We start from the raw sequence: 24016 nt of genomic DNA, 5'->3' as shown, positions 1-24016 counted from the left end.
GGCAGCATCCTTCCAGCCTCTGGACATACACACATCTCAGGTTCCATCCTTCAGCATCGCTGCCTGAAACCTGCTGTCCCCGGTGTAACTGACTGAGAGAGACAAGGTCAATGGAGATAAGTGAGGCTTTCTGTTTATTTCTCTTAACTGTGGAAGAATTCAGGTTTTTCATCAGTTCTAAATAGAAGAGGTGGGATCCAAGCAGTGAGACACTGGCTACATGGAAAGAGATACGGAAACAAACTGTGTTAAATATGAAGAGGAGAACAAATCATGATATAAAAATACAGGTACAGAGTTCCTCAGACGGATGAGATACTCCCAGCCACAGAGCTGCAGCTCAGGCCCCTGTGCTGGGACAGGACAGGACGGATCCATCCCCACGGATAAGGCCAGGGATGGGTCCGTGCTCTCCTGGAGCAGCTCCACAGAGGCAGAGCCCTCCCTGCCCTGCGGTGGCCGTGGGACGCGCTGCCTCCCTTGCCATGGGCTGGCTCCTCGCTGGCCCTGCAGAGCCCGGCTCGGGTGCTGGGCGCCCGGTGCGGGGCTGGCACTGCCCGGGGAGCACACAGGAACCTGGGGGCTCTGCCCCGGCCGCCCCAAGGCAAAGGGCACCAAAGGTGGCATTGTCTGGAGCAGGGGCAGCGCCACGAGCGGGGGCCGCAGGCGTTTGGCACACGGACAAACTCTTCCTCCTCCCTGGTACCGATCGGTCACCATCCAACCTAATGACACCAGTTTGGTCCTTCACTACGGCCTTAGATTAACATCGTTTCTGCACAACAGTGACATCTAAGGCAAAAATACTGTTAAGGAAGAAATCAGATGCAAGAATTGGCCCAACCTGACACGTTCTGTGCAGATGAAAATGAATCCATCGGGAAAGAAACAATTCTTTTATTATTCTCAGTTGGCCCCTGTGGCAATAACTTAAAGGCCGAGTGCCCGGGCAGGGCTGGGCTGCAGCAGCAGAGGCAGATGTGCTGGCTGGGGAGAGCCCGTCCCCTTGGCAGAGCTGGTGTCTGCTGCCATGGGCAGCTCTGGGGCTCTGCTCCCCACAGCTCTGTGCAAATCCATGGAGCAGTTGGGGCTGTGCTGGGCTCTTGTGTTCCTGGTTGCTGCAGGCGGCAGCCGAGGCTTTGCTGTGGCTCCGTGTTCCCCATTGAGTTGGGATCCAGCTGCTGTTCCCACCTCCATCCCCTTCCCAGAGCCAAAATAACACATGTCCCGGGTTGGGGTGGGAGCATTCAAGTAGGGTTCTGCATTGACCAGGCCAGGCAAGAGGTTTGTGTCTATCCACAGTGTATCTTGGATTAACACACTTAATTTAGGCTTCTTGTTCACTGAAGCAGATGTCATGGGATGCTCACTCCTGGTATGAAAGACAGGCTCCTGCCCCCCTGAAGGCTCAGCATCACGGTGGGGATGGCACTGCCTCTGCTGGACTGATGGAGGCACCCGCTCTGCAGGACTGTGGGTAAGTGCCAGAGCCCAACACCTCCAATAACTTGCAGTAAGAGACCATTGCAAATCCAGATGTAAAGGTCCAGGGGAGGAGGCACTCCTGCAGGAGAGCCGGGCGCCTTCAGCATCAGTCCTGACACCACCAGCGCACAGCTTCCCATAAGTATGGGTGCATAAATACCTGGTTTGGGCCATAACTCCAGCCCCCTCCCCAAGCCCAGCACCAAAAAGAGAAGGGCAGCAGTTTGCCAGAAGCTATCCAAGTCTGCTTGTGAGAAGCAATGGCTTCTGAGCTGTTTCTGCTGCTGTCTGGCCGGTGTCGCTGTGCGTGATGGGGAGCCCAGCACGTGCCATTGTGGTGGAACTGGTGACACTGGGTGCTCCAGCCTGGCTCAGACAACTCCAGAAGCAGCAGCTTGGGCTGTCAGGACGTGGCTTGTAAACAGGTTCATTCAATAGGTCACTGACTCTTCAGGTGGCCGCTTGGCCACAGTGTGGGAGGTGGCTGCAGGCCCTAGTGCTCTGCTGGCCAGAGCCCACCCTGGGATGGAGATGAGCCTGTGGGATGAGAAACCAGATGGGTCAGTCACTGTTGGCTGTGTTTGTGTCTCCGAGGGGAGATGCTCAAGGCTGATCCCCTGCACCACTGCTCAGAGCCAGGAGCAGTGGGTTTAGGGTGCTGCCTGCACCCCAGTGTGCAAGAGGCCACTGGTTGGTTGGTTACTGACCTGGGACTGAGGAGGGATGCTCAGCCGATGGCAGACGGGGGGTACCACCTGCAAAGCAAGGCATTCTGTCCTTCCAGCATCCCAGCACCCGCAGGGGACTCGCTCCAAGCCAGTGGGATCAGTTGTGTTTGGGCAGGGCATTGGGTAGTGCTGCACTGTGTGGCTGGTTTTAACTGAGCTAAAACTGCTCCCACAGCCAACCCACCGGGCCATGAGCAGGGGTCCCACCACATCCCTCCTCTGCAGCAGGCTCTGCATCCGGGTCCCCCCACGTTCAGTGGTACCCACTGTGGTGCTGCACCCATACGTTACCTTCCCGACAGGTCGGTCCCGTGTACCCGTGCAGACAGAGGCATTGGCCATTGCGAGCATCGCAGTAGGAGCTGCTGGGGGCACACTGGCAGGGCAGGCTGCAGCCAGGGCCATACTCGGTCGGTCGGCAGTCTGGGGAGCAACAGGAGGTGCTGGGCTCTGGAGCTCAGACTGATGCTGCTGCTGGGCACAGGCACCTCCCGTTGTGCTCAGGGCTCTTGAGCTCTGGGGGTACAGGACACCCCCAGGCTAACAAAGCGTTCCTCCTGCGTTTGTTCCTCAGCCTTTTGACTCTGGTGAGCTAAACATGAGGACACTGGAGGCTGGGAGACTGACTACAGACAGAGACTGGCACAGTGACCACTGTTGAGATGCCCTCTCACTACTTTGGGACACACACACAAAAACAACCTCCTTCCATGGGGATGTAGCTCCAACAGGAGGGATTCACACCCATGTTAGGACCTTCCCAAGCACTGCTCCAACTCACCTGAGTCACACTTGAGGCCGGTTTTCCCCGGGGGGCACAGGCAGTGCCCCGTGGTCGGGTCACAGGATGCGTTGCCGATGCAGTCGCAGAGCTGCTGGCATCCCTCTCCATACGTTCCTTCCTTGCAGCCTGTGTTGGGAGGTGAGATACTGCATGTGCAGGGCAAGATCCCACCTTGGGATCCAGCTGCTCCTGGGATGAGGATGTGTACCTGTCTGGCAGCGCTCGCCATGCAGCCCAGCAGGACACCGGCAGTGACCGGTGACAGGGTCACAGCCTGCTCCATGCTCACAGTCGCAGTGCTCCCAGCAGCCTGCTCCATGGAAACCTGGGGGACAACCTGGGATGGAGGCAGATGGGGAGCTCGTTAAAGCGTGGCTGCGGTGAGCCCAGGCTCAGCTGTACTTAGCTCTGCAGCAAAGCCTCCATCAGCCCACCAGAGAGAAGTAGTGAGCCCTTCTCGTCCAGCAGAGCCCAGATGGATGCAGCTCTCTTGGCTGCTCAGCCTTAAGCTGTGCAGTGGTGCTGTGCATGCTCAGCTGCCTTGGAAAGGCACCTCTGTATAGTGAATAGAATAGAGAATAGAAATTACCTTGCCTGTGACTATTCTGCTACCTGGGTGTGATTCCCTGTGAACACTGGTAAGAAGAGCCCAGTGCTGCACAGAGCCATGCGTGTGAGTGCAGCTGGTCACAGCTTGGGGCTATGGTCCTGCTCTCCGGATGAGCTCTAGGAAACAGCACCCCTTGCACAGGCAGAGGTGTTTCTGGTGCCACAACTCACTGTGCTCGCAGAGGGGCCCATAGTACCCTGCGGGGCAGCGGCAGGCTCCTGTCCCCGGGTCACAGGAGGCGTTGTGCAGGCAGGCACAGCGGAACTGGCAGTTGGCACCGTACGATCCCGGTGGGCATTCTGCAGGGAAGATGCAGTGAGGATTCCTGATCCCTTCTGTGCGTCAGAGGGATGTAATGGGGAAGAACAGGCACAACAACAGGAACTGCACCCAGTGTGGAACAGACTGAGGGGGCTCAGTTACTGGGCCCATGCATTCAAGTCCGGGTTACCTGACTCGCAGGACTCCCCGGTCCACCCGGGCACACAGGAGCAGGAGCCATCAGCTGCATGGCACAGACCCCCATTGCGGCAGGAGCAGGTCTGCTGGCAGCCCACCCCAAACCGGTGCTTCTCACAGCCTGCGGGGCCAGAGGCACACAGAGCACTTCAGACAGGAGCACCCAGCACAAGCAGAGCTCGCTGGGTAAGGCAATGGGCTCCCACTCAGGACCTGCGTGTACTGGTGTCATTTACCTTGCTCACAGGTGGGACCAGCTCTTCCTGGTGGGCAAACGCAGTCTCCGGTGATGGGGTGACAGGTAGCACCCTCCCCACAGGAGCACACCTGTGCACAGTCCTTGCCATAGTGACCAGCAGGACATCCTGGAGGGAGAGAAACCTTGAGCCGCTTTGATCACACAGACTTCCCAATGGGATGTGAGTACAGCCATGGGGACAGTGCAGGGTGTAAGTGATGGAGCAGGGCAGGGTTGGCAGCCCGGCTGTGTGCAGGATATGCACCCATCACCATTCACCTCCTGTGAGCTCATCCCACTGAGCCTGGCACTCACCGATGCTGCAGTCAGCACCAATGTATCCTGCGGGACAATGGCACATCCCCGTGGCAGGGTCACAAGAGGCCCCGTTCTTGCACTCACAAGCCCTTCCACAGTCCCGGCCGTACCAGCCGGGGGAGCATCCTGCGGGATAAGGGAACAGAGCCGACAGAAGGGTGAGGACCTGGAAAACACGCTGGCAAAGCCCACCGGGTGCCTGCACACACACACTTCATCCCAGAGGAAGCAGACCTGTGGAGGGCTTGTGCCAGGCTGGCACAGGCAACGGGGTTCTGATCCACTCTGAGCTGCTCCAAAGCAGTCACAAGGCACCCAGCTACAGCACCTCGCACACACGCATCCCTTCCATCACAGAGCTGCTTGTGCCAGATGTGACCCAGACACCACAGGCTCCTGCAAGCCATGCTCAGGTGCCTGTGCCCTCCCATGGCACACACAGAAGAGCAGGAATTCGACAGCTTCTTCCATTGCAAACAGAGCCAAACAGAAACCATTCCAAGGCAAACAAGCAACAACCCCAAGCAGCTTTGGGACATGCAGAGCCTTCCTGCTGAAGATGTAGCTGGGAAATGTCTCCTGATTCCAAAGGAAATCCCCATCCTGAGCACAGATTGGGTGATGCTTTGTTTTCATGGACTCCTACTCGTCATTAGTCAGCAAGGGGCATTGCAGAGGTCAGAGCCTGTGTGCAGGACCAGGCTTGGACAAGGCAGCAAGTGAACACTTGCCTGGATGGACTCAGCTCCCGAGCTGCAAGAGCTGAGCAAAGGCTAAGAACAGAGTGAGAGGAGACCTCAGCCATGCCAGTGAGGACAAAGGCAACCACAGCAAGAAACCAGGGCAGGAAACCCATCAGAGCCAGTGCTTGGGGCTGCACCAGTGAGCTGGGCACCCCAGGATGTGGCTGCTCTGGTGCTCACCCCAATGCCCTCCCTGTGCGGGGGTGATGGCTCAGCACCAGCACCGAGCGTTCAGGGCAAAGCAAAGGGTCCGGGAAGCAGCAGTGATGGAGAGCACTCACCCAGCTCACAGGTAGGACCATGGAAGCCAGGGGCACAGACACAGGCTCCGGTGACCGGGTGGCACTCCTGGGTGGCTCCGGCACATTGGCACATCTGGCTGCAGCCCTCACCGAAGGTCCCTGGCAGGCAGGCTGTCAGGAGAGAGGGCACTGAGCTCACACAGCAAGGGCTATCCCACCCCTCTATGCAAGGCTTTCTCCCCTTTGCATTGTAAGCCAGGATTTAGGTGGCCCTTTAGACAGAGAAAGTCCTCTGCCACCCAAAAAGCAAAGGGACCCCATGCAAATGGTCCCTTGACTCCAGGAAAGACTTGGATTGAAAAGAAACCTAAGTACTTAAAGTCATTATCTGCCTTTTGCAATGCTGGCCTGACCTACCCTCATAATCCCACAAGCTCCCATCCCCACACACAGACATGGCAAATACACCCCTGTTCTCTGGGTAAGGAATGTGCTCACATGCCTCGGGCCCTTCCAGACTTGCTCATACCCATAGGAGCTCATTTTAATACTGATTTATTGCTAATCCCCTGGATAAATACATAGCTCTGATTTCCCACTTGGCTCCACTGCTCTGCTAACATTGTGCAGGCATGCACCCGGCTGCCAAGACGCGAGCTGCTCCTTGGCACCACTCGCTCTTGAGGTATTTTTTGCCTTGTTTTTCCTGTTTCCCTCTATTTTCTGCAGCCGTCACTGGACCCAGAGCCTGTCAGTGGGGCTGGGAGAGCCTCATTCCCATCTCCATACCCTTTTCACATGCAGGGCCCATGAATCCGGGCAGGCATCCGCACCGGCCGGTGATGTGATCGCAGGGCACTCCATGGGGACAGGCACAGCGGCTGGCACAGCCCTTCCCATAGGATCCTGGCAGGCAGGCTGTGGGAAAGCAAGCAAAGGGATCCTGCTGTGGCCACCCCATCCCTGGCAGTGCTCGAGGCCGGGTTGGACACAGGGACTTGGAGCAGCTGCTCCATGGAAGGCTGGAATTGGGTGGGATGTGGCTGTGCCATGAAGGGATGCTGCAGCCTCACCTTTCTCACAGCGCCGGCCCCTCCAGCCGCGGGGGCAATCGCAAGCACCAGTAACATGGTGGCACGTCACATTGTCCCCACAGTCACAGTGCTCTTCACAGCCTGCCCCAAACAGCCCCTCTGGACAAGCTGCAGGGATGCAAACAGGGGAGGGAAGACAAATTGCCCAAAGAAAAGGGGATGTAGGTCTTTTTTCACTGCAGTGTCTGCAGGTGCACTCCTGATTCCTTCCCTTTCAGTCCTGCCAAGCCATCACGGTGCTGTGACAAGACCAGTGACATCTGCCACCAGCAAAGGCATTATACTATTATGCTATGCCATTGTATTATTATAGCAAACACTGCGGCACGAGCCAACAGCTCTTCTTGCCTTTGGTTTGATGGTGATGGGCAGCACCAGCCTCCCTGCATGGGCACTGCCATCCCTCTCTGGTGCAGCATCCCCAGTCAAACCCACTCAGGGTATATGGGTGTGAAGTGTAATGCTCATGGCCACCAGTTCAGCGTGAGAGTCTCTGTTCAACTTGCACCACATGGTTTTGGAAGTGTTATTCCTGGCACTGTCCAATGGGAGCCGGGTGCCAGCACAGTGTGTTGGAATCATCACTTGGTGCAGTACCAGCACCGTGCAGAAGTGAGCACTGCAGGAGCACAATGCAGGAAGCTCATTTTCACTCCTGCCTCAGGAATGAATGCAGCAAACCCAAACAGGCTGCTCGGCCACGCCAGGGATGGGTTTGTACATGTAGCTGTGGCAGGAGGTGGCTGCTCCGTGCACCCAGCTAGGCAGGTATTGGCACATGCGGTTTGCAGTGCTGCTCTCGGAAACCAAGGGGGTGAATGTTGCATTAAAATGACCCAAATGTGTAATTTCTGCATTTGTGGGTGGGATTTTTAATTCATTTATGTTGGAATGAATGCTAAAAGTGAACCTGTGGGTGAGCTCAGTGCAAGCAGTGGGGGAGGGGGAGGCAGGGAAGGCCCCCAGGGTGTGATGGCCAAACACAGGGACACTGGGAGCCAAAACCTCCCAATGCCCATCCTTCATAATGTCCATCCCAGCAGCTTAATGCTGCCTCATTGCAAGGGATCTCACTGCTGGGGTTCTGGGTTCTGCAGCGTGTGACATGACTGCGAGGGGAGGATGTGGTTGCTTGCCCTTGGCTGGCAGCAAAATCATCTGAATGAAACCTCTGGAAGCTGAGGCATGGCCAGGCAGGAAAACTGAGCCTGTGATGATGCTGATGGCAGCTGCAGCTGCAGTGGGCAGCCCCCTTATGCCAGACAGCAACAGCACTGGATTTGGACATGCTTTTTACACTAATATAAGGAATATGCCAGGCTGAGGTGTTGTGACCCTCTGTGAATCTCTCCTTGATGTGCTGATACTTGATGAAGTCGCTGTTGCTCCTCTTAGTAAGGCCAATAGCCTTTTCAACACTTCCTCATAGTAAAGGGATCGCCAGGGTATGTGTTACATTTACAGACAAGGTGAGCACAGGAGCCTGCCGAATGACAGATGTAATTATTTGCTGGGCCTTCGGACTGAAGCCAGGGATTTAGGGCCTGTATAACCAGTAAAGTGTAGAAGGGAATGGAAAGGTGATCCTGTGTTACTCTTAAGCTGGACAGAGGAAGTGTCATCCCTGCCGTGTGTCCCTGCTTGGAGCCTGGGGGCTGTGCCTCTGGGGGTCCCATCCATCACCCCCAGCACCAGTGCAGGATGTGTGCCCCATCGCTCTCAGGACAGCTTTCAGGTGAGCAAAGCCAGGGCACACAGCTGGAACCACAGCAGCCACAAAGCCCTCTCTGCAGTGTTCTGCTCTGATGCAGAACTAGTGCAGCTCTGATGCTGCACCAGGCAGTGATGCAGCACTGATGCTGCACCAGGGCAGTGCTGCTGTACCAGGGCAGTGATGCTGTACCAGGGCAGTGATGCTGCACCAGGGCAGTGATGTTGCACTGATGCTGTACCAGGGCAGTGATGCTGCACCAGGGCAGTGATGCTGTACCAGGGCAGTGATGCTGCACTGATGCTGTACCAGGGCAGTGATACAGCACTGATGTTGCACTGCTGCAGCACACTGTGCCCATCCTTCCCCCGTGCCCCACTCACGGCTCTCGCAGCTCTCTCCGGTCCAGCCGGGCTGGCAGGTGCAGAGCCCAGTGCGGCGGTCGCAGAGCCCTCCATGGTGGCACTCACAGCGCTGCAGGCAGTCAGGTCCGTGCTGCCCCTGGGCACACTCTGGGAGGGGGCACACAGTGAAACACCAGCCGAGCACCCACTGCCCTGACTGTAAACCCCATCACCGCGCTCATGGGTGTGCATCACACATCACCCCCAGCCTCCGATGGAAACCAGGTCCAAAGCGGGGCAGGTTTGTGGCAGAGCCCACCTGTGAGCAATGGCATCGCACTGGTACTCACCCTGCTCGCAGGCCAGCCCTGTCCACCCTGCAGGACAAGCGCAGAGCCCTGTGGCAGGGTCACAGGTGCCACCGTTCTGGCAGAGGCAGCGCTGGAGGCAGTTCTTCCCATAGGAACCTGCCGGGCATGCTGAAGGAAAAGCAGGCAAATATCCCAGTCAGAAAATGCCCCCAAAGGCAAACGGCCTGATCTGAAATGAAGTGGTTGGAGCTTGCAACGAGAGGCAGGGAGAGGAGCCTAAGACCCCTCCAAGCTGCCCACATGAGGACATCTGGTGTTTTAAGCAGCACAGGAAGGAGGCAGCAATGACCACATAGAGCTGGTGCCTCATCTCTTTAGAGCCTCAGCTCTGGTGATGGCAAATACACAAGATAAAAGAGGTTGGGTGAGTTCAGCAGCCAGAAGAGGTGTGCATTTGGTAGCCAACACCTTTGGTCTGAGCTGCAGAGCATCCTCCTCTCCTCCCCAGACAGTGCCAGTGCTTGGCAGAGAAATACAGCATCTCAGTGCATGAATGCAGTTTCCCTGAGCTGAGCCTAAAGCCATCACTGACTTGGTGTCTGGATGCTCAGACAGCAAAGCTGCTCACCTACGTGCCACTATGAAACTGCAGTTTCTGGTGCTCTTGGAGCACTCAACCTCTTGGCTTGTCTGTCAGTGAATGAATCAGGAGGCTGCCCAGCTAACCGTGATCTCCCTTGCAATCTGCCCTTGCTGTTGCACTGCCTCTGCTTTGTTGCAGTCCTGCTCACTGCAAGCTCCAACCCCCAGAGAAACGGGGTTTTCCGTGCACCGGCAGCCTGGGTTAGGAAGTTACCATGAGGTTTTACCTTGCTGGCACATGGGTCCCGTCCACCCGGCTGCACAGAGGCAGCGGCCGCTGATGTGGCTGCAGGTTGCGTTATTGAGGCACTGGCAGGTCCGGCTGCAGTTCTGGCCATACCTGTTCTCCGGGCACACTTCATGGGAGCAGAAGCAGGCAGGGCTGTTACTGGGCAGGAATGACAGCAGAAAGGCTCTTCCCAACCATCCCAAGTGCCCATGTCTGGGAGAGGAACCAACACTGGTGCAGTGGCTGCAGGGGATGGCTGCATGAGCTGGGTTTTATGGTGCTGATGTCCAAACAGGGACACTGTTCGTGTCATTAGTGTCACATCCTTCTGTCCATTTGGAACCTGTCCTGCAGGATGCTTAAGCTCTCACTGCATTCAACAACAATGTGCTCAGCCCCCCCAGCCCCTCTCCAAACCCAAACACTTCTCTGCTGTGCAGCATTAACTTCACATGGGGGAACAGACCCCAGAGCTCAGAGTGCTGCTCCTGCCCCACTCCACCCCATCCCAGCTGCAGGGATCCCTACCCTGGCCGCAGCGGGGCCCGTCCCAGCCAGGGGCACAGTAGCACTGCCCTGTTACGTGGTCGCAGCGGGCACCATTGAGGCAGTCGCAGGCTTGCTGGCACTCCAGTCCATAGAATCCATCAGGACAGGCTAGGAAAACAAAGGAGAAACCCCCACAAGATGCTATAAAGAGAGCTGGAAACCTCTCAGCAGAGGAGATGCCTCTTGGTGCCCTTTGTTGTTGATGTAATGCTGCACCAGTGTGACAGACACCTATTAATGGCTCTCCCCCCAGCAGAATATCGGATGCATGTCCATTATGGATGTTCAAGGAGCAGGACAAAGCTGTGGTGGGTCAGAAGAGCCATGGCGTTAAGTTTCTGACCGCAGATTGATGGGGGAGCCAGGGACCCCTTTGTGAGGCTGCTCCAAGCCCCTGTAATGCTGTAGACAAGGAAGCTGTGCTTTTACTCCTTGCTTACACTATGGTAGACTTTTTTGATGTTATCTTAGACCTTTTCTCTTAAGAATTAAACCAGAGACTCAGCAGCTTGTGGACATGGGGTTTTCCCCATCACTATCCCGAGATTCTCTTTGCTGTAATGGGATAGTGAAGTCAGACAATGAGACCCTGCCACAAGGAGTCCATGGCAGAGTGTGGGTACTCACGGTGCTCGCAGAAGGTCCCTCGCCAGCCCGGGCTACACGTACAGGCCCCACTGACATGGTCACAGGCAGCCCCATGCTCACACTGACACCGGTGCCAACAGCTCAGCCCAAACCATCCCTCTGGGCACTCTGGCAAGAAGTAAATGGGAATGAGGAACCTGTCCCCTCTTGGTGTCCCTGGAGAGCTACAGTAAGACAGGATCTTGGCTCTGAATGGAATAACAGTGTCTGGCAGCTGCTTTTAATAACACCCAGTGGGCTCCACCTTTACAGATGTGCACCCATGCACCCAACCACCCCCAGGACAGGATGGGATTGGCAGCATCACAGACAGGGCATGGGGACTGGACTTTGGGACTGAACCAAGGAGCACTGCTGGAAGCTCCCTGCCTGCCCATGCAATGCCATCCCCCTGGAACCCACTCTCAGGTGCAGGAGCAGCACTCACTGTGCTGGCAGTGGCTGCCCGTGTATCCAGCCTCGCAGGAGCACTGCCCCGTCTCCGCGCTGCAGCTCCCATCGCTGTTGCTGCAGTTGCAGGTGTGGGCACAGTCGGGGCCCCAGCGACCCACGTCACAGGCTGAAACACAGGAGGGCATGATCCATCCACAGCTTGTGCTCCCCTTGCCCAGCTGCCCCAGTGAGCAGAGCTGTGGGCACAGCGCTGCCTTCTCCCTGGGGTGGTATTGCCCCTGGTTATCACTTGGGCACAAGGACAAGCACGGCTGTTGGCCCTCAGAAGGGGACAGTGAGAGCGGGTGCTATGTTAGCATGTGTTTGATGGGGATTCATTCTTCAAGCAAGCCCAGAACAGGAGGTGAGTGGCACCTGGTGGTGCTGGCAGGACAGAGAGCAGAAACCTGGAGCATTTCAGGATGGCAGAGGCACAGCAGGAAGATGCCAAAGAAGCCGATGACAGCGGGGTTTGCACAGCGTCTGATGGAGTGATGGGTAATGGTACCATACCTCTCTGACAGTTGTACCCCGTCCATCCAGCGGCACAGCTGCATGTCCCCGTCACCGGATGGCAATGGCCCTCGTTCCCACAGCTGCAGCTCTGCTGGCAGTCGGCACCGAACCAGCCGGGGGGACACACTGCAATGCAGACAGGGACTAACTGCTCCGGCTGGACCACAGTGTGCTCCCAGCATCGGTGCCCAGCTCCGTGTTGAATGGGACGAGGGGCTTAGGGTTTTATTCCCTTTCTGCTGATGCAGAATTTGCCACTGTGGAGGGGGGACTAGAGGGGCTTCAAGGGAAGAACCTTGTGCCCCGAAGTGTGAGGCAACTGGGGCGTGCATGACACTAAGCCCTGCTCCGAGGAGTGCAGTGATGCCTGCTCAATAGCGGGATGCTCTGTTCACTCAGTTTAACCTAAAGAGCCCCCATCCCAACAAGAGACACCCATTGAGGTGTGAGGGTCCCCACGGCAGCACTCACCGTCCTGGCAGCGCTGGCCGGTGTATCCAGGCAGGCACAGGCAGGCTCCAGTGGCCGGATCACAGCGGGCACCGTTTGCACACTCCGGACAGATCTCCTGGCAGCCTGGGCCCCAGTGACCTTCAGGACAAGCTGGAGCATGGGCAGAGAGGGGACAAAGCCATCAGGGCCACAGGGGGAAGAGGGAAGCAGCTATTTCTAGTGCATGGAAACGGGTTCCCTTTCTCATTGCTGTCTGTGCTTCATCAAAACATGGACTTCAGTTTGGCAATGCCTGACTATGAGCAAGGGCAGCATCGCTTTGTTTGTTTTATAAACAGCGTGAGAACCTCTCTAAGTGCTATTCTGAGCTCACTCCACTACTTTCATGCCAATTTTAGATCCACATCTACTTGTGGGCTCCCTTCTAGGAAATGGTGTTGCTGGCAAAGGGTCTTTGCATCTGCTGTCACACTGCTGGACATTAGTCAGCATTCCCAGACCTGCTTTTAGCTGCAAAGGAGAAGCAAAAGGCTAAGAACTGAGAAAAATTGGGCTAGAATCCTTGTTCCACTGCTCCTAAGCTGTTCCAGGGCCTGGAAAAGAAGTAGTTCAGAATGTATGGTAAGCACTGTGCATGTGTGAGTTTATTGCTTGGTCAAACTATTAGGAACAGGACATCTTTATATGACTAATATCTTCCAGCTTCTGTAATACTGTATAATCATGTCAAAGTCTTTAACTGAGGATGCTACAGTTTTCCAGCTGTGGCTACCTCATCCCTGCAGTGTTCAAGGCCAGGTTGTATGGGGCTTGGAGCAGCCTGCTCTAGCAGAAGGTGTCCCTGCCACCTGGATGAGCTTTAAGGTCCCTTCAACCCAAACCAGTCTGGGATTCTGTGATTAATGCTGAGGACTGCAACAACCAAAAATACCCCAGTCTTTTTTATTGCATGTTTACTTGTACTTCACACAACACCAGAGCTGGGGCTGTTGTTCCATGCCTTACCCCCAAGAGCTGTGTTTATTCTCATTTCATAGAATCATAGAATCATAGAATAGTTAGGATTGGAAAGGACCTCAAGATCATCCAGTTCCAACCCCCTGCCATGGGCAGGGACACCTCACACTAAACCATATCACCCAAGGCTTCATCCAACCTGGCCTTGAACACTGCCAGGGATGGAGCATTCACAACCTCCCTGGGCAACCCATTCCAGTGCCTCAGCACCCTAACAGTAAAGAATTTCTTCCTTATATCCAATCTAAACCTCTGCTGTTTAAGTTTCAACCCGTTACCCCTTGTCCTGTCACTACAGTCCCTAATGAAGAGTCCCTCCCCAGCATCCCTGTATCCCCCTTCAGATACTGGAAGCTGCTATGAGGTCTCCACGCATCCTTCTCCAGTGAGGATGACTCTGATGGCACTCGATGGTTTTCAGGCCCGTTTAGCACACAACAAACGCATCCCTGCTCCTCAGCCCTACCCAGCACCTCCTGCTGCTGCCTGCTCACCTTGTGCGCAGTCATGTCCCGTCCAGCCGGGCCGGCAGCGGCACTGCCCCGTGCTCGGGTCGCAGGGAGCTCCCCCGCAGGCGCAGGACCGACGGCACCCGGCCCCGAAGCGCCCCTCGGGGCACTCTGCATGGGATAGAGCCGTGTGAGAGCCGCAGGATGCTCGGAGGGAGAGCACAGCCCGGAGAGAGGCTCCAGGCTGCTCTGCAGGCTGTGCATGGGGCTGGATGTGACCCCTCTGTGTCACCTCCAGCCCCAAACCTGTCACCCCACTACCCAGGCCAAACGGGTCTCCAGTCTGTGAATATGGCACCAGCCGCAGCACCCTGCAGCCACTGAGGCAAATAGCTCAGGAAGGATGTGCCTTCATCTGCATCCCATAAACAGTGACCTGAGGCATTCTGCTCTCCATGTGCTGGGGTGCAGATCTGCAGACCCTCAACTTGTACCATCCCTTGACTTTTAGAAGATGCTTTGAGGGCTTTTATGAATGCCTCCAGAGTCTGGAAGCCAGGCTTTTAAGAAGCAAGGTTTGCAGGAGGTATATTGGTGTAAAGCAATAAAGAAGGAGCATCCTCCTCCACAGGATGACTGAGTACTTCTCCCTGCTCCAAACACCAGGGTGGTGCTGCTGATACCAAGAAGCTTTGCCCTTTGGACCCCGCCAGCAGCCAGCTAATTACACACAGACTGAGGGCCTTAAATCCTCTTTGAGTCTCCCAGAGGAGCTCCATGCTCCTTTCTGTTCCCTGAAGCCAAGGTTTCATAAGGCTCCGGCAGATGCGAACACCCCAGCGCCCACAGATCACGGAGGAACTGCGCGTGGAGTTCAAGCCACACAGTGGAGGTTTTGTTATTCCTCCTCTTCGCTAATTGATGGCAGATGTTTGTCTTCACCCTTTAATACTTTCCAGACCCGAACAACAGCCAAGAACCTACTATTTCTATACAAATATTTGTGTTATTTCCTGTGACTCCCCCCTGCGGCTCAAGCTCCTTTCTTAGGCTCTTTAAAAATACCCCAACTGAAAGTGCCCATCCAGAGCAGGCGCCGCAGCTCCGGAGGCAGCAGCATCCCACCATGGGGGGATGTGGGCTGCCGGAACCCCTGCAAGGGGGCATGAGCCCCACAAACGCAGCCCCCATCCCTCCTGCTAATGCTGTTCCTCTCTGTGAGCACTTGCTTGGCGTTTGAGCCATCTGTGACCAGCTGCAGGTTTTGTTCTGACCATAGACCCGCTATGTCCTATCAGTTGTTGTGGGAGATAATGGTGTACCAGCAGCTTGATGAGGTTAATAGCTGTCATTTCTGGGTTGGGTGTGGATGGAGGGCTGGGTGAACCATAACTTAGTGCGGAAACTCCTGAGATGCTCGACTCAGGATTCAGATGGTGACCACCTTAACACAGTCTGTCATCAAATGTGGACTTCGAGAGTCTACCCTTGTGCATCTTCTGTTGAATCCAACCAGTTGAAGAGGGATGCAGAAGGTGACAGCCTCACAAGAGGAGGATGTTGGCCTTTCAGTCACTGATCAGCTCTGAGCCTGGCACAAGGTATCATTTTCCAAGAGCTGTGTTGATGTTTTCTATTCATCTCCTTGTACCAATCTCTCGGTGCCTTTAGGCTCACACAAAACACCTTTGTTTGAGACCCCAGCTATCTCCCTGATCCTCACAAGCTGCTCCCTCAGAGCTTGAACAAGATGTGCAGTTTAGTCACTTGTACTGTCACCTGGCCCTTTATGTGTGAGGAATTGTGAGTTTCCAGCACATTTAGAGCCCCTGCCTTACCTTGCTCGCAGTTTTCCCCATGGTAGCCTTGGGGACACTCCTTCAGGCACTCCCCAGTGACATGGTTACAGGACACTTCTGGCGAGCAGCTACACTTCTTCTTGCAGCCATCCCCATAATAGCCAGGGTCACATTCTGTTAACAACCAGGATTACAAAGCAAGAACATCTGGCATTACTTGGTTGACCCTGGAAGAGCAGTTTGTGATGGGCACTGACCAGCACCCTCCCGAATTGATAAAGGTATGGATGAGGTCCACCACCCACATCCATAGGCATGGGAAGAGAAGATGCAGGAGGAGAAATGGGGGGATGCTCTGTGAATGCTTCTGGGCCACTCACCGCTCTCACAGCGCTTGCCATGGTAGCCGGGTTTGCATTGGCAGGAGCCATCCCTCCGGTCACAGTCCTGTGTGTGCTCCTGCACACAGCGGCACTCTTCCGAGCAGCCGGCACCGAATGCCCACTTCGGACAAACTGGATGGAGCAGGAAAGAACCGGTCAGTGAGGGTGAACAGCACAGAGACCTCACCACCCAGCCTGCTGCATCCCATTGATAGTACCTCTTTAATCTCCTTAATCTGAGAATTACATATACATGTACATATATCACATGAAAAAGGTGAGAATAAGCATACCCAAGTGGCAGTACCGTCCGTATAAGCCAGGATCACACAGACAGGCCCCGTAAATCCGATGGCAACGACCCCGGTTGGCACAGTTGCACTTTTTCCTGCATTGCTTCCCATAAAATCCTTTAGGGCACCCTAGTAATAGGGAGAGATTGGGGGGAAGATGAGCCAGTTTCAGCCTGTTGTTTCATTTCTAGCAGACCAAAGGAAAAATGTACCCCAATCAAAGGCATATAACATCAGATATGAATCCAGGCAAAGGATGCAGTGTCAAGAAGGATGCCTTGTGTTCCAAGCAGGAATGTGCTTCTGTCAATATGCAATAAAACAAGGGGAAGAGCAATCAGATTGCTTCAGCTGTGGCATTCCTGTCCTTGCAGAGAGTGCATTTCATTTGCTGCCACTCTCCAGCCACATGAGGTGCCTTCAGGGCACCCATGAGCTCCATACCGGGTGACACCGGCCATGGGGTGACAGAGCCCTGCAGGACTCTGAGCAGTCAAGATCTCCATATGTGAGAAAATAATCCATAGGCTGCTCCTATTGGTAAATAACTGTGGTATTTGCACTATTAAGGGAATAAATTGTTATTCTTTCTCTGTTATGCTAAAGGTCTCACTATTAGAAGCACATGGCAGACAGGCTGTGTCAGCAGAAAGCTCTGGCCAGCATCTGGCCAGGCAGCACGTGTCTCCTCCCACACAACAACAGGAGCAGGCACTCTGAGCAGAGGAAATGCCACCCTGGCACAACAGATGAGCTCTGCAGTGTTTGTACTCACCTTCCTGCTTTGACTCTGTACCCCTCCTTCACCCCTTTCCTACAACAGGCAAGGTCAGGGTATCTCTTGCATTCATTTGCATTCTGCTTTGGTCTCCTCCTTCAGTAAGAGCTCCCATATGCTCCTGGCCAATTGTCCGAAATCATTTTGTGTCAATCTCTTACTGTCTCACTCTGGTTTTACCTTATGAATGTTGTTTACCACCGTTCCCCTGTTAAAACTATTCTCCTTCCACTGAGTCAGATGGAGCAGGGATGCATTAGAGCCACTCACACCGGGATGGCTGAACAAAGATGTTTTCAGTGAGCATCTACAAAGGGACTAAGATGTAAGATGTGCTATGGAAAACATGTTAATGCTTCAGAGAAGCATGACTGGAACATCAAAGAGTGGTGTCAGAGATGGCTGTAAGAGACATTTATCAAACAGCAACAAAGGTTTTACTAACACATCAAGAGAAAGAGGAATGGAGCAGCTCTGCAGGCTGGGCAGCATCACCTGCGATGGCAGCTCAGGAATACGGTTAATGTATGGTTTATGGAGAAAACTTGTGCTTGATTTCAAGGCACGGTCCTGCCTCAGTGCAGTGAGCTGGGACCACCTGCACCACCATGGACTCACCATCCTGGCACAGCTCTCCGGCCACGCCGGGCGGGCAGCGGCAGGCACCGGTGGCAGGGTCACAGGAGCCCCCATTCTGGCAGCGGCAGGACAGGCTGCAGTTCACCCCGAAGGTGCCGGCTGGGCAGGCTGGGATGAGACAGAGGTGAGGTGAGGGGAGGCCTGGGCACCAGCTCCATGCATCCGGAGCAGGGATGTGAGGCCGTTCTCGCCCTGCATCACTCACTCTGGTTGCAGACAATGCCGGTCCAGCCTGCAGGGCACTCGCAGCCGCTCTGCTCTGCGTTGCATGGGGCTCCGTTCTGGCAGTCCTCACAGGTCAGGCTGCAGTCAGGGCCGAAGGTGTGCTCCAGGCAGACTGCAATGAGAGGTGCTGCAGTGAAAAGCCTGCCCTGAGCTTCATCTTGGGGAGTTTGGGCAGAGAAACCCCATGGTTTAGTGTGTGGTGTCCCTGCCATGGCAGCGGGGTGGAACTGGATGATTGTAAGGTCCATTCCAACCCAAACTATTCTATGATTCTATGTGCAAAGCTAAACGCCTCTGTGCTACAACACAGGTTCTGGGTATATAGAAAAGCTACTCAATATGTTTGTGTATTCACCAAACACCCACAAACCCAACACACATGATTTACTCTGAACCGCCAAGCCAAGCATGCCATTCACTGCTGCTGCTGCAAAATGCCCACCAAATTTCTCTGTAAGGGTATGCTCTCCTCTTGCCTCCATCTCTTCCTCCTCTTCCTCATAGTCATCATTAAAGAGCTGGGTGAATTCATCCCGCAGGATTGCGACGTGAGGGATTGGGCGGATAACGGGGCGCCGACCATCCAGAGCTTCCACAGTGTCCCCTATAGCTGGGGAAGGAGTCACAGAGACACCAGTGTCAAAGTGGGAAAGATCTCTAAAGGGATCAATAGTAGGACAGAAGCTCTGCAGCTGGAAAGGGGAACCAGAAATGTTTACACAGGGTTGGTGCATCTCATTTGGCCTGGTTTGCACCATGGATTTCTCCACATCTCTAAAGTGTTTGCAGCTTGCTTAACCGTTTCTTTTAGCTAGGATGGGCATGGGCCAGCTTAATGCCCTCCAAACCCATGGGAGAAGCTTTGCTCTTAGCCTTGACACACAGCTGTGGCTTCTTCTGACCCCAGCCACTCGGATTCTCTGAGTTTGCAGGTATCTGGGAATGAAACAAGACTGCCCATCCCTTAATGCATCAGCATCACTTTTCAGCTTGGTTTGTATCTGTCAGAGAGAAGGGTTTCCTTCCCTTGCAGGGTAGGCAAGAGTTAAAAGCCAGGCAATCAAGCTAAGCCCAGGCACACTTGGGAGCCAGGGCAGAGCCTATAAAGCCATGGGCTGGGTGAAGGTCCTCTGTTTGCCACAGTAAGGCTCAGGTCTTAGAAAGCCATGCCAGGAGCCTGGGTGATGCTGCTGAGGGGTTTGCTGCCTTGCTACGTGAGTAAGGTGGGTAGCTGTGTGCTTGGTGGTGAGATAGAGGTACTTAAAATGTCACCTATTATTTGTTCTATAGAAAATCTATCAAGGCTGATAACTGTGGAAGGGGTTTGGGTTCTTTTGGTACTGTAGAGTCATCACTGCAGGGTACTGTAACTAGAGCTGTGCTACAACCCCCTGTGCTGCTCTGGGAAGGGCAGCAGTGCCGGGATGCACTTACAGATGCAGCTCCTTCGGTCTTCATGCAGCTTGTGTCCAATGTCGCAGCTGCACTGGAAGGACCCTGGCTGGTTCTGGCACGTGTGTTCACAGCCACCGTTGTTTGCAGAGCACTCATCCACATCTAAAACCAGGGGGTATTCCAGTGTAATGGGAGACAATATACAAGACATTAGCCTGTGTACATTCCTGTCCACAGAGCAGCAATAGGCTGGTGGAATCCTCTCTGCTGATTCTATGCAGTCATCTAACCCTAAATATTGAGTGAGACCCCCCCCAAGAGATTCAGGGGCCAGGGTTTCAGTTCCCATCTGTCACTGATTAAGTACAAATGGGTGGGTAAACTTGGGTTTTCACCTGTGAAATGGTATTGGAGAGCTCTGGTATGAGAATAAATCAATAGGAGGAGGAGTCCTCCTTCTTTCTGCTGAGAAACTGGTGTGAGCTGGGAGAAGCTGGGAGGAATGCCTGCCTGTTCCCAACCAGGTAGGACCATTTCCTGCTCTCTTTGTTAACAGCTTGTGTTAGTCACTGTCTCAGCTGTATTTTATACAGGCTCTTCCATTTCCCTTCATCTCTTGGGTGAAAACTGTGGGCAACGTTGGTCTCTGGGATTGACATGAAGTGATTTCTGTGAATTAATGGAGTCAGACCTGGACCAACTCCCTTTGAGTTATCCCAGTTTGAATTTGAGGTGTTCCAAAGCCCTGCTCCTACCCTTCAGTTGTGCTGGGTGGGTTGGAATAGCCGAGTTCTCTTAACATTAAACTGCTTAAAATAGAGACAGACTTAGAGGAACCCGTTCCATGCATGTCTGTTGTCATGCTGCAAGGCTGAACTGCAGCATTGCTGGTTACTTGCAGGAGTCCTGCTAGGTGTTTCTGCTTACCATCACACCCACAGCCGTCTGTGCCCAGCCGGTACCCAGCATAGCAGGCACACTCGTAGCCTCCAGGGTAGTTGTAACAGTCTTGCTGACAACAGTGAGAACCACTGTCACATTCATTGACATCTAAATGAGAACCAAAGGGTGCTGGATGTTAATACCCATCTAGCTTCACAGTGGTGACAGTGCTTGGTAAAGCTGCTCTGTGACTAGTACAGGGTGAGCTTTTCCTCCTCTGACTGCCGAATGCTGACCTAGTGTTCTTGTTCCCCTCTTGAGCTTTATGTTAGCAGATCATCCTCTGCACTATGCTCACCAGCCAAAGGAGAGGAATCCTGAATCCCAGAGGCCTGTGAGAAGTGTGATGGAGATTGAGGTTTGTGTGCTTACAGATACGGGGTGATTCCAACTTGCTTTCTGGTTTACCCTGTCATAAACAGTGATGTCTAGTTCAGAGGGGGTAGAGAGCTGCATGGCTCCTTCAGACTGTCTCAGAGTGAAGTCTCTGAAGGATGGATCTAGATAACCTGGAGCAAGCAGAGCTCCTGCAGCTCTAGATTTCAAGCCCCTTGTATTTATGGGACTCCATTTGTCCACTGTGAAGTGGAATGACTGGTGCCCATGTAGCAGAGGGGTTTGAAGCATCCCCCTACCACTGGAGAAGGCTGCACCGAGGAGGTGCTGGGCTACAGAAAGCTGCTTGGGCTTTGTAGTGTGTGAAGGAATAATGTTCTTTCAGAGCAGACTCCTCTGGGAGAGGAATCACCCCCTTTGCACAATAAACCCCCTGTGTGTGCCCATAGCAGCCTGCTATGGAGTTTCTGTTCCAAACAGACACCCTGGACTGATGCTCCTGGAAAACTGCAGAAGGAAGGTGGTACTGATCAAGGAGCTGAGTTCAGGATCTCCCGAGTAATGTGAACTGCATCTCCACACTGCATGGAAAAGTGTAAGTACTGCTTTGCATCACTTAACACTTACTCTTTGCTAGCAACCTCCTGCTTGCTGGTCTTATGGAAAGAGGTTTTTGGGTGCCTCAATGCACAGACCCTGCAGCTACACCCTACAGTGGTGTAGGAAATGTCTGGGTTGTGAGCACTGCAGTGGGTTTCCAACCAGGTTGTTGTTGCAATGAGCTCAGAGTGATGCAATATAAAGTGCATGCCTCAGCCTTAGAGCATTCACAGAGCCTGAGGTGCATTTCACCCTTACCTCTCCATTAGCCCGCACATTACAGACTGAAAAGGGCTGAACTACACTTGGCTTGTAGCTTGTAACTCCTCCACATCACTCATTTATGTAAATTACACTGCTGCTTCCTTTGAGATAACAGGCAAGATGGTACATTGTGGGCATGGGCCCTTCTAGACGTAAGCTCACAGGTATCTGAGATGCAAGTCTCTATCTGCCTTAGATCAGATTCAGCAGGGAAAAACTACCTAGCTCAGAAGTTGATGTTTGCTGCCCAAGTAGGTTTTGGGGTTTGAGGATCTCATCTCCTCTTTGCATCTGTTTCTAGCCTTGTTAACCTGTTTGTAGTGCACATACACATAGTAGTTAACATAGAGATCCTCGCCATTACTTGTAGAAACAAGATATGTACCTATTTCCTTGCCTTACCAGTGCATGTCTTCTGGTCCTCTTCGAGCCGATAGCCAAAGTTACAGGTACAGACTGGGCCAGAGCTGGTGTGGTGGCAGCTATGGGAGCAGCCCCCGTTGTTGGCTTCACAGCTGTTCACAATCTCCATTTCTATCCCTGGAAGAGGCACACTGGTTAGGGCTGTGCTGCACATCTGTGCACATCAGCTGGAGCTGGCATCCCCAGCAGCACAGCCCTGCTGAGGAGCACAGATCTGCAATGGGGAGGGATGAAGGCAGATTTGCTGGGCTGAGAAGTGATGTATAAAAGTACAGGGGTGGATCCCAAGCAAGGCCCCATGTAGTCCTTTAGGGACAGGCTTGTGGAGCAGGCTCTGGACAGTCTCTGAGATGAAGCAGACTGCAGACAAAGCTGTTGCCATTCCTGACAAGCTACAGGATATGCTGCCAACTGAAAGTTGGCTCAGCCTTTGTATGTACAGAGCTGTTCTGATGCCAGCTAGGAATGGGAGCAGCAGAAAACAGCTAACTATGGAAACATCCAGATGCCTACAGCTAGCAATGTGAGTTACATGTCAAAAAAGGCAGGCACAAACATCAACAGCAGCCATAGATCATCTCAGCTTGGCAGGCTTTCTGTAAACTTGTCTGGTTAATTAAGCTTGCTTAAACTAAAAGCAACTTGTACCATGAAGCTTCAACTCAGTCCTCAATGCCAGGAAAACAGTTTCTGCCTTCAAGGACATTTTTGAGTGTTCAGACCCAAGGAGGATGGAAAAAGGGGGTTTGATGCTTCCCAATGGATCTGTGCATGTCAAAACCAGAAGCTGTGCCATGGTGGTTCTCCCCATGTGCTGAATGCGGACAGCTCCACTCTGTGCTATCCCTGCTGATGTGTATTAGCTGACCAAAGATGCATGGACAATCTGGCTCACTCTTGCAGTAAGTGTTTATTTCTCCTCTTTATGGGAGCAGATGTGATCACTTCACTAGCTCAATTCCTCCTTCAGTGACACATCTGCAGCTCACTGAACTCATCCAACAAAGCCCCAAGGGCAAAACTTGGCCTCTTTGGAGCCAAATAGCTCCAAATCATCTGCCTCAACCAGCAAAAGTAGCTTCACAGTAACTTTAGAGATCAGACCAAGTGTTTTATCCTGGTGGGAGGGTGACCAGCCCCAGATCTGCTTGTGAAAGTCTTCAGCACAGATTGCTCTAACTTGGTCCCACAAGTTCCTAAGGACAGTCCACAGGCACCTGCCTGCAGGAGCAAACCCATCCCCTGTCCCCCCTGGATGGGGTTTGCATGCAGTACTCACGGTAGCATTGTCTGCCATCAGCCCCTAGCTCATAGCCTGGGTTACAGGTACACTTGAAGGAGCCACGGGTGTTGAGACACTGGTGTGCACACATGGCCAGTCCAGCCAGGCATTCATTCACATCTGCAAGAGACGAGCAGTCAGCAAAGCAGGTTGAGCCATGAACAGTCTTTCAAAGGGATGCTTGTTTCTATCTCCAAGTTTTTCACCAGTTTCTTGCACCCTGAGTACTTCCCAGGGGTCAGACTAACAAAGAAACAGGGTTAAGAGCTCAGAATTACAGTAAATCTTCCTAAGAACTTGGATCACCCAGACCTTGAGTGTTCCAGACGACTCAAGCAGGGCTGTTGGCCAGACACTGCGTGCTTTCATGCCACCCCTTCGGAAGGCTTGTGCATCGCTCCATTGCATTCACAAACACCAGCAGTCTGATGGAGCATTGCTGCATGCCATGAGACACAGCTGGGTTCCCCCATGGAAGCTGTGCTGGGGCTCACCTTCACAGGCCTTGCCATCGGGAGCCAGCCGGTAGCCGGGGTGGCACTCGCAGTGTGGTGTCCCACGGTGGTTGTGGCACCGGTGCATGCATCCCCCGTTCCTGTCGCTGCAGGGGTTCCTCACTGCAGGTCAAAGCAGAGGCAGGCTCAGCTCATGCCAA

General features: G+C 53.9%; 1 protein-coding gene across 2 annotated transcripts in view; it reads right to left on the bottom strand.

The window, feature by feature from the left end:
• Positions 1 to 107: 107 nt before the first annotated feature.
• Positions 108 to 24016, bottom strand: part of MEGF6 (multiple EGF like domains 6) — a 76776-nt gene continuing 52867 nt past the window's right edge. For both annotated transcript variants that reach the window (XM_031043887.2, XM_034068119.1), the window contains 32 exons: positions 23856 to 23978; positions 23359 to 23481; positions 22059 to 22196; positions 20442 to 20564; positions 19554 to 19676; positions 18562 to 18729; positions 18100 to 18231; positions 17874 to 18002; positions 16478 to 16606; positions 16182 to 16316; positions 15841 to 15975; positions 14048 to 14173; positions 12555 to 12686; positions 12081 to 12209; positions 11563 to 11694; positions 11115 to 11243; positions 10467 to 10595; positions 9937 to 10065; positions 9107 to 9235; positions 8796 to 8924; positions 6681 to 6809; positions 6397 to 6525; positions 5647 to 5778; positions 4620 to 4748; positions 4303 to 4431; positions 4059 to 4187; positions 3778 to 3906; positions 3206 to 3334; positions 2995 to 3123; positions 2505 to 2636; positions 2193 to 2240; positions 108 to 2022 (listed from right to left, as the gene is read on the bottom strand). In XM_031043887.2, the coding sequence (XP_030899747.2) occupies positions 1979 to 2022; positions 2193 to 2240; positions 2505 to 2636; positions 2995 to 3123; positions 3206 to 3334; positions 3778 to 3906; positions 4059 to 4187; positions 4303 to 4431; positions 4620 to 4748; positions 5647 to 5778; positions 6397 to 6525; positions 6681 to 6809; positions 8796 to 8924; positions 9107 to 9235; positions 9937 to 10065; positions 10467 to 10595; positions 11115 to 11243; positions 11563 to 11694; positions 12081 to 12209; positions 12555 to 12686; positions 14048 to 14173; positions 15841 to 15975; positions 16182 to 16316; positions 16478 to 16606; positions 17874 to 18002; positions 18100 to 18231; positions 18562 to 18729; positions 19554 to 19676; positions 20442 to 20564; positions 22059 to 22196; positions 23359 to 23481; positions 23856 to 23978 (4010 nt within the window). In that variant the 3' untranslated portion in view covers positions 108 to 1978. The remainder of the gene's footprint in view (positions 2023 to 2192; positions 2241 to 2504; positions 2637 to 2994; positions 3124 to 3205; positions 3335 to 3777; positions 3907 to 4058; positions 4188 to 4302; positions 4432 to 4619; positions 4749 to 5646; positions 5779 to 6396; positions 6526 to 6680; positions 6810 to 8795; positions 8925 to 9106; positions 9236 to 9936; positions 10066 to 10466; positions 10596 to 11114; positions 11244 to 11562; positions 11695 to 12080; positions 12210 to 12554; positions 12687 to 14047; positions 14174 to 15840; positions 15976 to 16181; positions 16317 to 16477; positions 16607 to 17873; positions 18003 to 18099; positions 18232 to 18561; positions 18730 to 19553; positions 19677 to 20441; positions 20565 to 22058; positions 22197 to 23358; positions 23482 to 23855; positions 23979 to 24016) is intronic.

The sequence above is a fragment of the Melopsittacus undulatus genome, chromosome 12 (assembly GCF_012275295.1).
Source record: "Melopsittacus undulatus isolate bMelUnd1 chromosome 12, bMelUnd1.mat.Z, whole genome shotgun sequence".
Lineage (NCBI taxonomy): Eukaryota > Metazoa > Chordata > Aves > Psittaciformes > Psittaculidae > Melopsittacus > Melopsittacus undulatus.
The sequence above is the reverse complement of the archived record's forward strand: the minus strand, read 5'-3'. Positions and strand labels throughout refer to the sequence as shown.